The sequence below is a fragment of the Hirundo rustica genome, chromosome Z, assembly GCF_015227805.2.
Source record: "Hirundo rustica isolate bHirRus1 chromosome Z, bHirRus1.pri.v3, whole genome shotgun sequence".
NCBI classification, from domain to species: domain Eukaryota; kingdom Metazoa; phylum Chordata; class Aves; order Passeriformes; family Hirundinidae; genus Hirundo; species Hirundo rustica.
Genome location: NC_053488.1, coordinates 55857375 through 55872968, shown reverse-complemented (window position 1 = coordinate 55872968; position 15594 = coordinate 55857375). Strand labels below are relative to the sequence as shown.

The 15594-nt window shown below is 36.8% G+C and overlaps 1 protein-coding gene across 2 annotated transcripts in view; it reads left to right on the top strand.

The window, feature by feature from the left end:
* Positions 1-15594, top strand: part of PCSK5 (proprotein convertase subtilisin/kexin type 5) — a 240040-nt gene that overhangs the window by 92391 nt on the left and 132055 nt on the right. For both annotated transcript variants that reach the window (XM_040089345.1, XM_040089346.2), the window contains exon 7: positions 2040-2212. In XM_040089345.1, the coding sequence (XP_039945279.1) occupies positions 2040-2212 (173 nt within the window). The remainder of the gene's footprint in view (positions 1-2039; positions 2213-15594) is intronic.

Here is a 15594-nt window from a genome sequence, read left to right as displayed (position 1 = left end):
ACATTCCAGCACTTCAATGTCTTTCTTGAAGTGAGGGGCCCAGATTGGAAATAGAACTCCAGATGCAGCCTTACCAGGGCCAAGTACAGGGAGACAATCACTTTTCTAGTCCTGCTAGCCACTATTCTTGACACAGGCCAGGATGCCATTGACCTTCTTGGCCACCTGGCCACACTGATGGCTCATGTTTAGCTGGCTGTCAACCAGCAACACCCCAGGTCCTTTTCCCTGGGCCACTTTCCAGTCACTCTGTCTCCAGCCTCTAGTGGTGCATGGGGTTGTTTTGACCAAAGTGCAGGACTTGGCACTTGGCCTAGTTGAACCTCACACAGTTGGCCTTGGCCAACAGCTTTCAAATATATCTGTCCATTGCTGGCTACAGAGAACAGCACCTAAGCCGCAGCCTTGTCGGTGTTGCTTTAAAAGTAGACCACTTCACCATTGAAAAAAAACCAAAAACAATCATGTGAATTCCTTTAGGTGCCAGTGGCAGCATTTGGAGTTACTGTTCGTTGGTTAAAACTTGCTAACAATGTCATAAAGGAAGGCTTTATTTTCTTTCTTTCAAAACCAGTGTACTTTATTGTCTTTATTCAGGACTAGAGAGATACTTTAATATGCTTTAAATGAATTGAGCACACAACTTTCACTGATCATTAATTTTCTGTGATTATGCAGAAGAAAATAAAACCCTAGAATCCAAGAGTTGGTTTAATTACTCTGTTTTTATTAAGCAAAGTTCATAATGAGATCAGTTTGTTGAAGTTTAGTATCTCACAAAACATAGGCAACTTTTGTGTGAACTGAGAAGTACAATCACTTTTCATTTTTGAGTCAAATAGAGTAAGGAAAAAAAGTCTTCTTTGAGCAAAGTACTCCCTATTAACTCGAAGCACTCTTATTAACTCAAAGTATTGGTAAACAAGTTTCTTTAATCTGAGCTCATAAGCAAAATACAATGTGTCTATTAAAAATGTAATTTTGGCTTTTAAACAGGAGTGGCCTTTGAAATGGGAAAGAATGTCTAACTTGTAAGTTGTAGAAGTGATCATCCTCTATAATACAATTTTATTATTTTTTTATTTAATATTTAGCCTCCCTTTGATCACGTCACACTCTGTGTGTAGGTCTTTTTTCTTGTTTAGGTTAAAACTGGCATTGGTGGTTTTCTCAGATTTAACCACAAAGTCTTACAGTTAGGAAAAAAACCCACTGCCATATTTTCACAATTTTTCAGATTTTAGCATACTATATTCAGTTTAGTAATCTTAAAACATCATGAAGTGCTGGAACATTGATTTGTCTGAAGTGCTGGAACATTGATTTGTCCAAACCCACATGAATGGATTCTTTTAACCTAAGAATTTCAGATGATACCTCACAAAAGTTTCTTCTGCAAGAGAAAGATGCTCACCATATTGTAATTTCAGGTTGAACAATACTGCGTATTTGTTCATAAACTCTTGTAATTGCCATGTTACAGTGTGTGGTAATTGTTCCGTACACATCAGAGTTTTCCCTAGTTTCTTCCTCACAGCCTCATACAATGATGCCAAGCTTACTTGTCTGTAGGGATCCTTTTATTACATCTGTTAACATGATTAAAACTGTGAATGACTCAAGGAAGGTACGTCAGTTTCTCTGCAGTATAAAAGGAAGAAAGGAAATCAATTGTTATCTTTAAGTGACACAAAAAACATTTCAAGATTCAACTATTTTTTAAAATTTTATTTAGCCTAAAACTTTGTTATTGAAGTTTGAGGGCTGTATAGTGGATAAATTACTTGCACATAATTTTTAAAACTTGAAGAAAGATGAAAATATGCATACCTTTTTATGTTTTTTTCCATCTAGTGACATTAGGAAAACCAATTCCCAAACAGATTGTTGTTGTTATTTTTTCATTAATAACAGTAGGAATTCTTATAATTATTCAATTCAGTGTCATACACAATTTTCTTGGGGGGGGGAGGGGGTATGTGAAAATGGATACATGTTGAGTTCGCCTTTTACAGGTCATTGTATTTTTCATTCTGAAGGTGTACGGATGCTGGATGGAGATGTGACAGATATGGTAGAAGCAAAGTCTCTAAGCCTTAATCCCCAGCACATCCATATCTACAGTGCCAGCTGGGGGCCTGATGACGACGGTAAGACTGTGGATGGACCTGCTTCTCTAGCGCGTCAGGCCTTTGAGAATGGCATCAGAATGGTAGGTTGGCATCAAAGTGCATTGCCCGGATCTGCTTTCATGTGCATGTGTAAGGGTACCTCTGCCCAGTCCATGCAAGTGCTTAGCATGGGGAAAGGCAAAGGACTTAGAAGGAAAGAAAAAAACTTCTTTTGCATAAAACTAAAAACGTATTTTCCTTTCGTAGTCACCTAATTGTCACTCTTACCTGAAGTATCTGTTCATTTTCTGGAATACATCATCCTCAGTGTCTTTTAAAACTGCTCTGAGGTAGTGATTTATTTAGAAATAAATTGACTGAGATATGCTACTTTGCACATCAGTGCCAGCTCATCAAATCTGAGTTGCAAAGAAATTTTAAAGCAAAACCTTTGACTGTGCTTCCTTTTTTCTTCATTTATGTTTTGCTTTGTTTCACATGATTTCTTAATGTAAGTTTGGTGATTTTAATTGAGGGCAAAAAAAGGTCTACAGCCATGATTTTTTTACCATTTTTGTCTGATCTCATAGAACTTACAATACTGTGATGAAGGGGACCTAATAGAACTGCAAGGATGCCGGGGGTCTTGCTCAAGAAAGTTTTATGTTTAGACACATACATGTGTTTGTTTGAATGCCATACTTCATGTAGGGAAGAAAACTGTAAAAAGTTCAGCCTGATTTTCTGTACCAGAAGGACTCAGTCATTTCCTCATTGAAATCTCAAGTTCTCAAACAGGGGATAAATATGTGGAATAACATACCAAGAGCATAGACCTGGCCTACAAACATTATTGTTCCACTGTTATTATTATAGCAGTAATATGAGAAGATACCCTACAGAACCCAGATGAATTTTATTTTGCCATCACATTGTTCTGTATGTGAAATAAGCACCAGTCTACAGCAAAAACTTAATTTTCTAAGATAGGCTATTTCTGATAACAGTGCAGGAAAAGTTTGGTATATTTTTCTGAGAAATAGTGGAAGTCATATTTGATACAAGTCAAATTATTATTATTACAATTTAACTTTTATGCCATTTTATCAAACTTTGTTCTGCCGGAAGTTGCCTGTGAAGAATTGAATATATCTAAATATTTCCATATATTTGGATATTTTATCTGTCTCTGACTACAAAGGCTTCTTCATTTCTACTCAAGAAATAGAAGTCCTTTTGAAAACTTACATTAGAATATACTGGTAAGAAATACAAACCATTTAGGGTTAAACTCTAATTTTCATTTTTAAAAATATAGGCTGAAAGATTGTAAATGCATGTTGAAATTAGCACGTTCTCTGTTAGGCTGTTTCCAGACCAAGAATTGCTATCAGATAGAGCTGTTCCCTTTCTTTTTAATAAAACATGTCTTTCTGTACTCAGAAAAAGGTACTTTTTCTGCATTTCCTTTCACTGTCATAAGCTGTGTCGTTTTAAAAGGTGAGGCAAATGGAAGACAAAAAGATGGATTTTCTTTAACAAAATATCCCAGAGATGGGCTCATTGTTCAAAGCCATGATTACATATTCAGCCAAACAGAGATTTCTCTAAGGAGTCGCAATAGTTGTGCAATAATAATAGGCAGACAAAAATGCTTGTTATGTTGTGTACAGATCCTTACTCTCCTTTTTTCAGAAATATTGAACCGAACAACAACAGTACAAAATCTAGGATTGCATCTGTGGAGTAAATTAAGTAACATTGTATCTTGGTTTAAGACAATTAAAGGGGGCAGACACTCCAAAATGAGTTACCTCTCCTTTTAGTTTTAACCACTCCCCATTCACCAATAAGGAGAGATGAATGCAAGAAGATATAAGTGAAAAATAATAGTTTAAAAGAATCATTTAAAAATGCAACAGAAAGAGGCAAAAAATTACAATAATAACCAGTAGTTGTAATGTTGCTGAATTTCATGGATTCCTCATGAACTCCCCAGAAACAAAGAAAAGCAAAAACAGCAGAAAAACCCTCCCCCAGGATGGTACTCTCCATGGATGACCGTGTGTGGAGAGATAAAGGGAAAAGGCAGACAACTCTTACCCCCAGGATGGCTCCCTCTACAGATGGCCTGGGATGGAGAGAGAGAACAAAGAGAGAAAAGCAGCACAGCATCCGAACCTCCGGAATTAAAAAATTCTCCCTCTTCCCCCCAGATATCAACCAACAGGGAAAAAGAACAAAATAGAAAGAAAACCTAGAGTCCCTGGAGGCTGGAACTGGGTCAACAGCTGGAATTCATGGGGGGACTTCACCTTCTCTTTGGCAAAAATAGCTGGCAGCTGGCTTGCACAACAAGGATTCCATGGTCTCCTGCTTTGACCAGGCGCTCCTGGCAGGCTGGGGTGACTGTAAGGAGTGGGAACTGTTCTATTTTTTTTAGCTTGGTGGTGGAGCTGCTGTCTGCCTTGCACTATCTCAGCTCGCCGAGCAAGAGCAAAAGAGAAAGAGCACTTTTTCCTGAATACTCCCAACCTTAAAAAAGGAACAGCACACACTCCGACTTCACTGTTCCACTTCTGGCCACCGGGTCTCAAAGAGACAGTAACAACTTTGGGCATAGATAGATATGGTATACAATAACATTTTGGGTTACCCAGGACACATTAGTACAGGAACATTTGGCAAAGCCTTCTTTCCAGCCTACACGAAGTTTGAAGATTGATATTCTTAATTTGTTATGCATGTACCCACACAATTGTATATTAGAATTTTAAAATGGAACAGGAAAGGGAAATGCCAAGAATTTTTAAAAACATCTGAAGAGGAAATTATGTCTGTCTGGTTTTATTAGGAAAATCAAAGGTAGTGCTGAATAATAACTTTGATTAGAACATAATCAAACTCAATTATATTTTAAATTTATTATAGTCATTGCATAACAATTAAATGGATGCAAGAGACATCCATTGTTGAGTTTCCTGAGAGACTGGGTTCCATGAAAAAAGCACCTGATTTATCTTCAGCACATACCATTCCAATGAACAGCTTATGCTGTGTGTTTCACAACTGTAATTATTTTTAAATCTTCTGAGCTAATATGATTACACCTTTCAAGTACTTCAGAAAATAATAAAAATTACTGCATAGTTTTTCTGTAGAATTACACAGAGATGACACATGCCTTGAATTGAAACAGAAAAGTCTATTTAAAGAAAGGCTACTAAGGAATAAATTAATTTATGAAATGAACTTGTAAGTTAAATATACCTAAAATTTCTGCCCAGGATCAAGGTAATGGAAGAGGAAACCAATTTTTAAACCTGTCACAAGTACTATGATTTTATGTCGTACTATGATTTTATGTCATCTTTAGAGGTATTTAGTTTAATTTTACTGAATTTGCATAATTAAGTTCAAAGAGAAACTTTGGATACTTTATTATCAAACAATTTCTGTGCAAATATAGAACTCCCTTTATATCATGCTTTCAGTTGAGAAGGTCCTTTTCTTGAAAATAGTGTAATTGTAAATGTGGAAAATTATAGATGATTGTGTTTTAAATACGAATGCATTGGAATTTGTAGACCTAATGATATCAAGAAAAAATCCATTGTAATCATGCAGAATTTGCCTTAAAAAAAAAAAAAAAAAATCAAACAAATGGCGGTATATCCAGAAGTAGCATATTAAAGGAAAGATGAGGTGTGTAATGTCACATTCCATCCCATTCTCAAGAATGAACAGGCTTAGCATTGCATAACGTAATTTTGGTAATAAGATGTGCTGAGTCTGGAACAAAATGGAGAACACAAAAGCCTTCACTGATTCATAAACAAAAAATCTGTTTATGTTTTTAAGATGCCTGTTGGTGTCTCACAGTCATAAGCACAATGCTATAAGCACTTAGTGGAGATGAGCTTGCTGATTCATGGCTCCACCATGCAGCATTCAGGCTAGTTCATTTGTATTCATACAAATAAGCCTGGTATTCTGCAATAGTGTCAACATCATTTGGAGAGGAAAGCATTTCAGATATTCAGACTTGTTCTCTCACTGCTGTTTGGCAAACATCTAATAGTCTAGTTTCTGGATATGTGACCACTATGGATATTTTATGTTGAAAGGTTGGTTAGAGCTGGTTGTCTCACTCTCCAGTGTTCTCACCGATCGCATGCCTTATGTTGTTTCCGTACTACACATAAGGTGCTATGTATCCTGTAGAATACATAAGGGAGTATACATAAATCAGCAACTGGTCAGTTCATCCTTAATATAACCTAGAGAGGGTGAAGAGGAAGGGAAATCTTCACGGAAACTTTTGGCACAGGGGCCCTCATCGTACTGCTCTGACACCACCCTGTTTAGCGAGCTGGACTCAAGCCAAAATATTTGATGGACATAAATGACCAGATGCTTTGTGGCTGAACCTCTTGTACAAACTCACCTTGGTGCCTTCCATCTTCACCTCCCCTTCTCATCCCTCTCACTTCAACAACTTCAGCTGTAGAGTGTGTGTTCAAAGTGCTTGCTAGGAGCAGAAAGGCTCTCTTACAGTCACTACAAGCATCCTACCCACATTCAAGAGTGAGGGAGAAAAGGGAAGAAAAGGAGAAATCAAGAAGAAGGATTTCAGATTTGTTTTTATTGTCATCATCATTACTATATGTTTCCGCTCCAAAAATTGAAGAGATTGCTCATCATTTGCAAGTGTCTAGACAAAGGTTTGCTCCCAGTGTTCTACCACAGATGTTTCTGTTAAATTTATTTGTCCTGTCATCATGTCGCTGCATCATTCTGAGTAGGATGTGTCCTTTGATATGTTATCATTCTATTTCTTTCTGCTGATTTCACAAGACCACCACAAGAGCACCATTGGCTTGATATTCACAGTTCTAACATCTATCATCTGCACCTGTCTTTTGTCATAAGCCCAGTCAGCAAAATTTCATCCAATTGTTGCTTCATCAATATCCGTTTTCCTGATCCATCTGTTATTTTCTGGTTTCTGTAAATCTTTTGGGAAGAGCCAGTCTTAACTGAAATCTCATGTCCACATCATTACAAGGCAGTAGCAACCTTCACTATTAAAAATAATATAGCTTATTACTCATCTAAGTCTCTCACTTTCATTTCTACTGTAAAATGCCTCTTTTGCTGTATTTATGGCCCATCTTGTGGTGTTAGAAAACTCCACATTGCAGTGGAGTCATTACAGATTTTGACGAAGTGATCTCTTGGATAAATTGAATTGGAACATGGGACATAAGACAGGAAATGACAGCTTAGGTCATCCAATACAGCTTTTTACCATCACAGGCGTTGTGCTGTTTAAATACATTGAGCATTTTATGTTCTAGAACAAATCAGATTGTTTTCCTCTCTGATTCTGTTGGGAAAACATTTTGTGGCCAACATTAATCTATTGGTTAGAGATTTTCTTCTAACTTACAACAGGGTTTCCTCATGTGCAGTTTTCTGCCCATTTGTTCCTGAGTATGAATTACCTCCCTCCATTTTTGCTTGTGATATTTTTTTAGAACAGTCTCCTTTCAAACTTCATTTAGGTGTGATAGACATTCCACACTCACTGATCACTTAAAAACTAGTCTGTCCATCTCCTCTCTCATTGGAGTAGTGCTTCTCCTCGTGTTTCAGCCTGAATTCTTTTCTTGAATGCAGGAGATGGTGATTACTAAACTCACTAAAATGCTCTTTCTCTTTTAGGTCAAAGCACCTAATAACTTTGTTTCCCAGCTTCATCCTTAAAATACTCTACTCATGACTTCCTTGACCTCTGTTTGTCTTGCAGAGCCAGTATTATTTCCTGTACAATCATTTCCACTCCCACCTCGATGTTACAATAGCATTCATTTTCTTTTGTTTTGGTACTGATTTCTTGCAGGGCTTGTCACATCTTTGCGGAAGCCAGACAGTCTGGTTCTAATACATTCCTCTGCATAAAATAAGTTACCAGACAAAAGCTTCACAGGTTTATCTGAAATTCTGGAGGGTATGTTGCATTTTAAGCTTTTGTCCAGTAACGCAGATGCCACTTATTGTCCTTTAAAATCTGTTCTGCAATCTTTTGTGTATTGAGTTTCTTTCTATTAGTCAGATTTCCAAATCAGAATTCATTCTTCTGGTTCTTTCTGAAACACTTTCTGTTTTCTGGCATTATTATTTCCAGTGTGGATACCAGAATGGAGCATGCAAGTTTGAGCATTCTCTATGCTCTCATAGTACTGCTTCCCTATTCCCTGAACAGGTTCATATAGACCTTACTTCCCAATCCAATGGACAGACTATTTTAGGGAAGCTCATTCCCAACTGATTATCTTCCATAGCCCTTATTTTCATATGCCACTGCTTCGCAAAGTTTGTCCACCTTCCTTTAGTTCTTACCAATAAGCCTAATTTCTAGATCTGACTACCTTTCATTTGGCTGATGTGTCTCAGATGCCTTAATGACTTTACAGATGTGGTTTAAACTTGATATGTAGTTTTCTACAAATGGGGGATGCCCAGAAAAAATGAGGTTAGGTGATAACCTTAACTCATCATTAAGATAATAATAGTAATCCTTTGCTCTGCTGTTTACATACAGTTAGCAACATTTTGCATTCAAACAAAGTAGAATTCAAAATATTGCCTTCCAGTAAATGAAATAGTACTTAGGCTCAGTGATACCTAGATGAACTTTGATATGGTACAATTTCTTTTCTTTGGGAAATATGTGAACTAAACATGTGAACCAAAAATAAGCAGCTAAAACCAAGACAACCACAACCCACATCTGAAGCACAAAGAATAGATTTTTCCATCACCTCACTGGCTGAAGGATTACAAAGAAAAAAAGGGATATACATACATTGCTAAGTTCATTTTAGCAGGGCCTGAGCCCTGCATTACATTTCAAAAACCTGGAGCATGCATAAGTCTTCTCCAGACTGTATTTTACAATCTCAGAAATTCTTCTCTCTCTTCCCCCCTTTCAAAGAGGACCCCAGCCCATGGGAAGAATGCTTTTAGGTCTTTAACAACATCGTGTTACCTACTCTGAGAAAACTTCATTTCTTCTTCAGCAGACAGACAACAACCAAAAGCAAACACAAATATGTGAATTCTCTGACACTGAGTATTTTCTAACATCTCCCAGGTGCAAGGTTGGTTTCTGAGCAGAAACAATTCTAAAAACAAATTACTCTTCTCTCTCCTCACCAATCTCCTGGTTTTCAACCCTTTCCTCCCCACACAAAGCTAACAAGCTAACCTTAAAATTTCTCTCCTTTGCTTTCTGTGAAAAATGAGCTTTTTCACAGATAGTCAGCATGCAGTACAAAAAAAACAAAAAAAAAAAAAAAAAAAAAGCAGAAAAATAATTAATATATCAGAAATGTTCTTACATTACATTCATTGAAATATCAAAATCCTGAAAGATGGAAAATTTTGTAATGAGAGTTACAGGAAAATGTACCTAAAATGCCCATTTTCCTTTCAATATCACAAAGTGCAAACCAAAACTGTTTGGTTACCTCATGCCATCTCACACATGCATGGAAACTGTTGAAACAAACCAGAATAGCATTACTGGTTTTGGACTCGCCAAAGTGCCTTTGGTTTTAGATGCCCACCCTGAAACAGGTGATGTATTAAATGTAAACCCAAAACCCTCACCATTCTTTTGTGAAGTAAATCTTAATTTGAATAAACAATACTGAAAAGCAGTTTTGGCAAATGAATCTCTTTCCATACACTGAAGTATATAGATTTCAGAGTATGCCTTTTTGAAACATGAATCTGGTTTCTTTGTGTGAGTAAATGACATCTACTCTTCACTCATATATTTGAACAGTAGTATGTATGTATTTCTATGTGTCACGTAGGAAAAGAGATTTCTGAATGGAAAACACTGGAATTTTGGTGTCAAAAGTTTTTTGTACAGAGAATTAAACAGTCTAAGGCACAGAACTGTGAGGGCAATGACTTTCCACATAGCCTGTACATGGTTTCTTAAATGAATGCTGTGGAAGACAAATTGCGCAAAGCTGTTAATTAAGTCCTCAGTATGCAAAAGTAGAAGCGAAGCAGCCATATTTTCCTCCTTATCTACTGAAAAGAGCTAAATTTGCAGAAAATAGGAGGTTCTTTTTTGTTAAACCCCAGAGTTCAACAGAGATGTCTGAACCCGAAGTTTTCCTCAAGGATGTTTCCACAAGGAGTCTGATGTAAGTAGTGAAACAGGAGCTGTGTGGATCTAGTGGCCCTGGACTCCTTTCTAGAGTGATTAATCATATAGTAGTATAAAGTCAATGAGAACTGCCTGAACCCATCCCACATAATGGGTGTTTGTGTATAACATCAATCGCATATCCAGTTCTCAATACTGATAGCTTTCCTGTGCACTGCTTGTTTATTTTAGCTTTGGGACAATTTCACCTTTGATTAGCTAGAGATTCTTTGTACAACAGAAATTGTGGCAAAGCAAGATCTTTTGTTATCGCGTAGTGTTTGCAATACCAGGGTATTGTTTTACCCTGGTAACAATAGTAATGGTACTGTAGCGAGAGAGCCTCAACCAGAACTGTGATTCATGCAGTCCTTGAGCTGGCTCTGTTTCATTTAGGTAAATGAGAAATTCATTCCAATATTCCACATGTTCATATTTCAGGTTTCAGCCAACAGTTCTTTTGGTTGCACTAATTATAGCTCAGTGGGGGATATCTTGGAACTGTTTAAACTGCTTTTCTAGTAAAGAGTAAAGTAAAAATACACCACATGATGCCTACATATTGAATTGTTCCACTGATATATCCTGATAATTAGTGTGTAAATTCATAAGTGCTTGTGGTTATTCAATTGAGGGTTTTGTTATATGCGCATTAAAACGTTTTATAGCTTCAATGTTTCAAAGGTATCATATCCTAAGAGATAACAAAACACAGTTTTGTTGTTGTTGTTGTTGCTCTTGTTGTTTTTAGCGTGGTTAATTATTTCATCTTTCATTTTCTTAATTAAGGAGCTATTTCAGAAGTAGCAAGTGACCTTTCTTAGCAATCACTTCCCTTTTCAACAATATAAGGTAATCATTGTTTTTTGTAGGTAGTGATATATTTTTGCATTGCATGTATGTTACATATATATATGTATTGCTGTGTCCCAGCAACAGGAAATATTTTTCTTACCCTAGTTTGCCTAAGAGTAAAAACATAACTTCTAATATAAAAACACAGGTGTCTATTTTTGTTCATTCTCCCAAACATGCATCTTTAGTTATGCTTACCTGTTTGGCTCATTACTCACTTCCTCACAGGTGCCATAGGTGTGCATTTTTTATACATTGAAGCACAAACATGATTTTTTCTGATTTCTGAAAGTGTGGATACCTCAACAGAATTAATGGCCAGAGAATTGTTTCCTTTTGTTGGTGAATTTTTGCTTTTGATATCTAAAAAGACTGTTTAAAAAAAAAAAAAAAATCTGGCTGTCTTCTGGTTGCACTTCAGAACTGCTGACTTGGGCTCTCAGCTTAACATTATCTGGTTTTGGAGAGATGCCTACTTTCAAGTTCAGTGCTGTTTGGTCTACAAAACAGTCTTTTAAGGATGTTGTGCCAGACTATTTTTCATTCCCAGATAAGAAGTTAAATGGTCTGGTAGAAACTCAACAGGAGCTAGGAGCTGCTACTGGTCAAAAGCAAAATACTGACAGTGAATAGCTTGGCAGTGCTGTGTCTCTGCACAGGGCAGGAGTGTCCAGATCCTAGAGAGTGTAGAAATGGGCAGAAACTGGAAGAAAGGAGATTTATCTCACAGGTGCATTTCTCAGGATGCTTTGATCCTTGGTGCCTGGCACGACAGTGATTGTACTATACTGCATCTAAAAACCATGCCTGTATAGTAGGTTTTTTAGGTCTCCAGAATACTGGACTCTGTTCTGCACATTCAGTTATGAACACTTCCTCTTTAGGAATTAGTTTTTAAGGAAGAGGTCATACCATGGGCTACTTTTTCCAGCTTCCACTTCAGGATCAAATTCACTTTCTGGCAGTAGTTTTTGTTCTGGAAACATTCAGTAATTTTAGAACAGTATTGAGGAGAATAAAGGAAATTAAATGTTTAGGCTCTAGGTGTGGATAGAGTGTCCTTCCTTCTCTCTCTGTTTTATGTTGTCATGGTTTGTTTTCTGCTCATTGGTGTTATCACTGTGCAATTTCCAGCATATTGATACCAAATTACCTCTCCCTGGCTGCCACACATGTAAATCTTAATTACTCCAGGTCAGCTGTTCTGCCCTTTGCCTTTCCTGCTTCTTCACATTTTCTTCCTCATTCCTTTGTAAATTTTATCACATTTATCAACATAGTAACTCACACCATAGGAGAGAAGGTTATAGAGGCACTTGATTCCTGGGCTGGAAATAATCAGGATTCACAGGCTGGATTAAGGCAACTTGATTTGTAAAGCACTGAATGAATATAAAGTCTAAACTTTATAAAACAGTGGGATTAAAGTGTATTCCACTGGCTCATGCTACATCTTGTAGGTGGAAACTGGTTTTGTTTGAGCATTTTTAACAAGTGCTGGAAGAAACTTAAAAGTGTATGGGACTGCCTGTTGTCTTTAGATACATATGTGAAGACCTCTACCTAATAAAGGTCCCTGACAGTACTGCTAATTCATTCACTCATAAAGGTGGGGTGCGTACACAAACACACACTTGGAGCTGGGGATGTTTCTGTAATATATAAGGAAATTCTGCGGATGTCATTATGAGCATGTTCATACTGGCTCTGATTCTTGGCAGACTTAACCTGTCCATGCTGGTGAATTGGAAAAAAAACCAAAAAGGAGCTTTTGTATCACTTACCTGCTTGCACCTTGCTGACCAAGGAAAAGGAGACATTAGAGGAAAAAAAAAAAAAAAAAAAAAAAAAAGGAAACAACAACAAAACAACAGAATGCCCCAAGATGCTTCTTTTATTGCTTTTACAAATGCAGCTTCTGCCTTGGGCCCTCCTTGTAAATACCTGAGTCCATTTCATTTAAGGCCAGCTTAAATGTTGAGCACACTGGCTTGGTCCAGAAAATGTACTAGAAAATTGGACTGGGACTGGGTCAATAGCAAGCCACAGTCATCAGTGAAATAGTTTTCTTTTGCATAATGGGACAGTTGTTGGTTTGGTTTGGTTTGGGTTTGGGTTTTTTGTGTTGTTTTGGTTGGTTGGTTGGGGTTTTTTTGGGGGGGAGGGTTGCGGTTTTGGTGTCTGGGGTTTTTTGGTGGGTTTTTGTGTTTGCTTTTGGTTTTGTTTTTGGTTGGTTTTTGTTGTTGTTGTTTTGTTTTGTTTTTTGTTTTTGTTTTTTTTTTTAATGCTACGACATTTAACGCAATTTAAGAAAGTAGACTAGAAAAAAGGAGAACCTTTTATAGTGGTCTGATTTGGTGCACTGACAAGCACAAGTGCAGAATTATGGCTCCCATGTGGAGTTTATAGGAGGCAGTCCCTAGCTGTCATTGCAAATGGAAGAGTAGAAACAACTCTGTGCCTAGAGGGGAAGGGATAAAATTTTAGAATCATGGGACAAGCATTGAGCATGCTTTGCTGGACATCCATTCAACACTGGTCTATGCCTCTTCTACAAAAGAGTTACTAATTCTTAGTTTTGCTCAAGTTCTGTCCATATGATTTGTAAATGTACCTTTGCTTTTAAATAATAAATGACACTTGGCTTCTTGGCATCTTAAGGCTTGACTTCTTGTCCTGATACTCTTGGGCACCTGGCAGATCACAAATTATAGATTTAGATAAACTATGTAGGTTTTGTAAAAGCTACATAGTGCCTTATATGTGTGTTTATCTTAACTTTGTAACACAGTCCAACTGTTATTTAACTGTGTTCATTTAAATGATGCCAACTGGGGATAACATTCACATACAGTACAACAGATGACGCTCTTTGATCTACTTACTTGTTGGACATAGTTACTAACAAGTTTGTACCTTCCTAAGCACAATTGGAACTGATGAATTAAAGCAGAGTGTTTGGAAACCAAGTGGTAAACCAGAATTTATTTACTTGACAAATTATTTTAGTCATGTTCATAGGATCATAGGCTTATGGAATCATCAAGGTTAGAAGAGGCCTTCAAGATCAGCTAGTCCAACTGCCTATCTACCACTACCACTGTAGCCCCTAAATCATCTATCTCACACAGCACCAGATCCAAACTTCTCCTGAACACAAGTGTTGAAATTAGTTTGGAGGGTTGCTTTTTAAATTGTTTTTAAGACTGACATTTGCTTTGCCAAATAACTTCTAGGAACCAGTTGTCTAGCATGTTTTCTGATCTGAAGGTAATGCTGTTGTTTTCTGTGAACGGCTGGGCTCTTATATATGCTCTATTGCAATGCATTAGAGGAATGGCAATTCTTACTTTGTATATAGAAAATACTCTTTTCAACTGATCAATGCATCTGGTACTTACTTTATATTGCAATAACTGAGACATTGATCCTTTACGTATTTGCAGGAGACATTATTTTTAAAGAAGTATTTGCCATAATTTGTTTATTATGAAAGCGTAAATCCAGGTGCAAATGGCTATTATTTTTTAAGCCTTGCCCTTACTATTAAATATCTAAATAGATGTTTAAAATTTTTAAATTATAAATGCAGAATTTCTAACATCTATTGGCATGTTTTCACCATTTTGTGGCCAAAAAAGGTTCAAATACCTGTTTCAGCAACTTGTTGTTCATTATTAACACAGCGGCCTAATTGTACATCTAATGAAATAGACATTCTCCATGCAAACAAATGTACAATACAGTCATACCCTGCAATGAAAAGGTTTTTTATTGCATGGGACATATTATTTTATACTACTGTTTGCACATAGAACCTTCTGATGGTAACAGAAAAATGACAGACAGTTATTAGTAGGACATTTTTCTGCATGCAGCTTCTTGACAAGTTCTTTTACAATTTATTTATTTATTTATTTTAATAAGTGGAAGATATGGCTTGATTACTCTGAATTCCCATTTCTTTTATCTTGGTTGTATTGGTGGTTATTCTGAATTTCCTATGGGTATCAGTTCATCCATATGTAATTACATAATACTGCTTTCAACATCTGTGTGTGAGGAAAAAAGGTGGAGAAAGAAAGCTGTAAAACTTCATGAAGGTTGACTTTAAAAAATGACTCCCCCCAAAAAAAACCCCAAACAAACAATCAAAAACAAACAAACAAACCCCCCCCCCAAAAAAAAAAACCAGCCACTAAACCAAACGTAAAATCCCAGAATCCCAGTACATTGAAAATGTTGCTATTTTGCATATTTTTGTTGGTGCATTAGCTAAGATCAAGAAAAGGAAGTGAAAAAATTGTAGTATTCAGACTGATCCTGTCTGGAAAATGTGATTTCATAGTACATTAAATTTGGCACCTTGGGATTTTTCTCTCTGCTTGAAATGTTTCT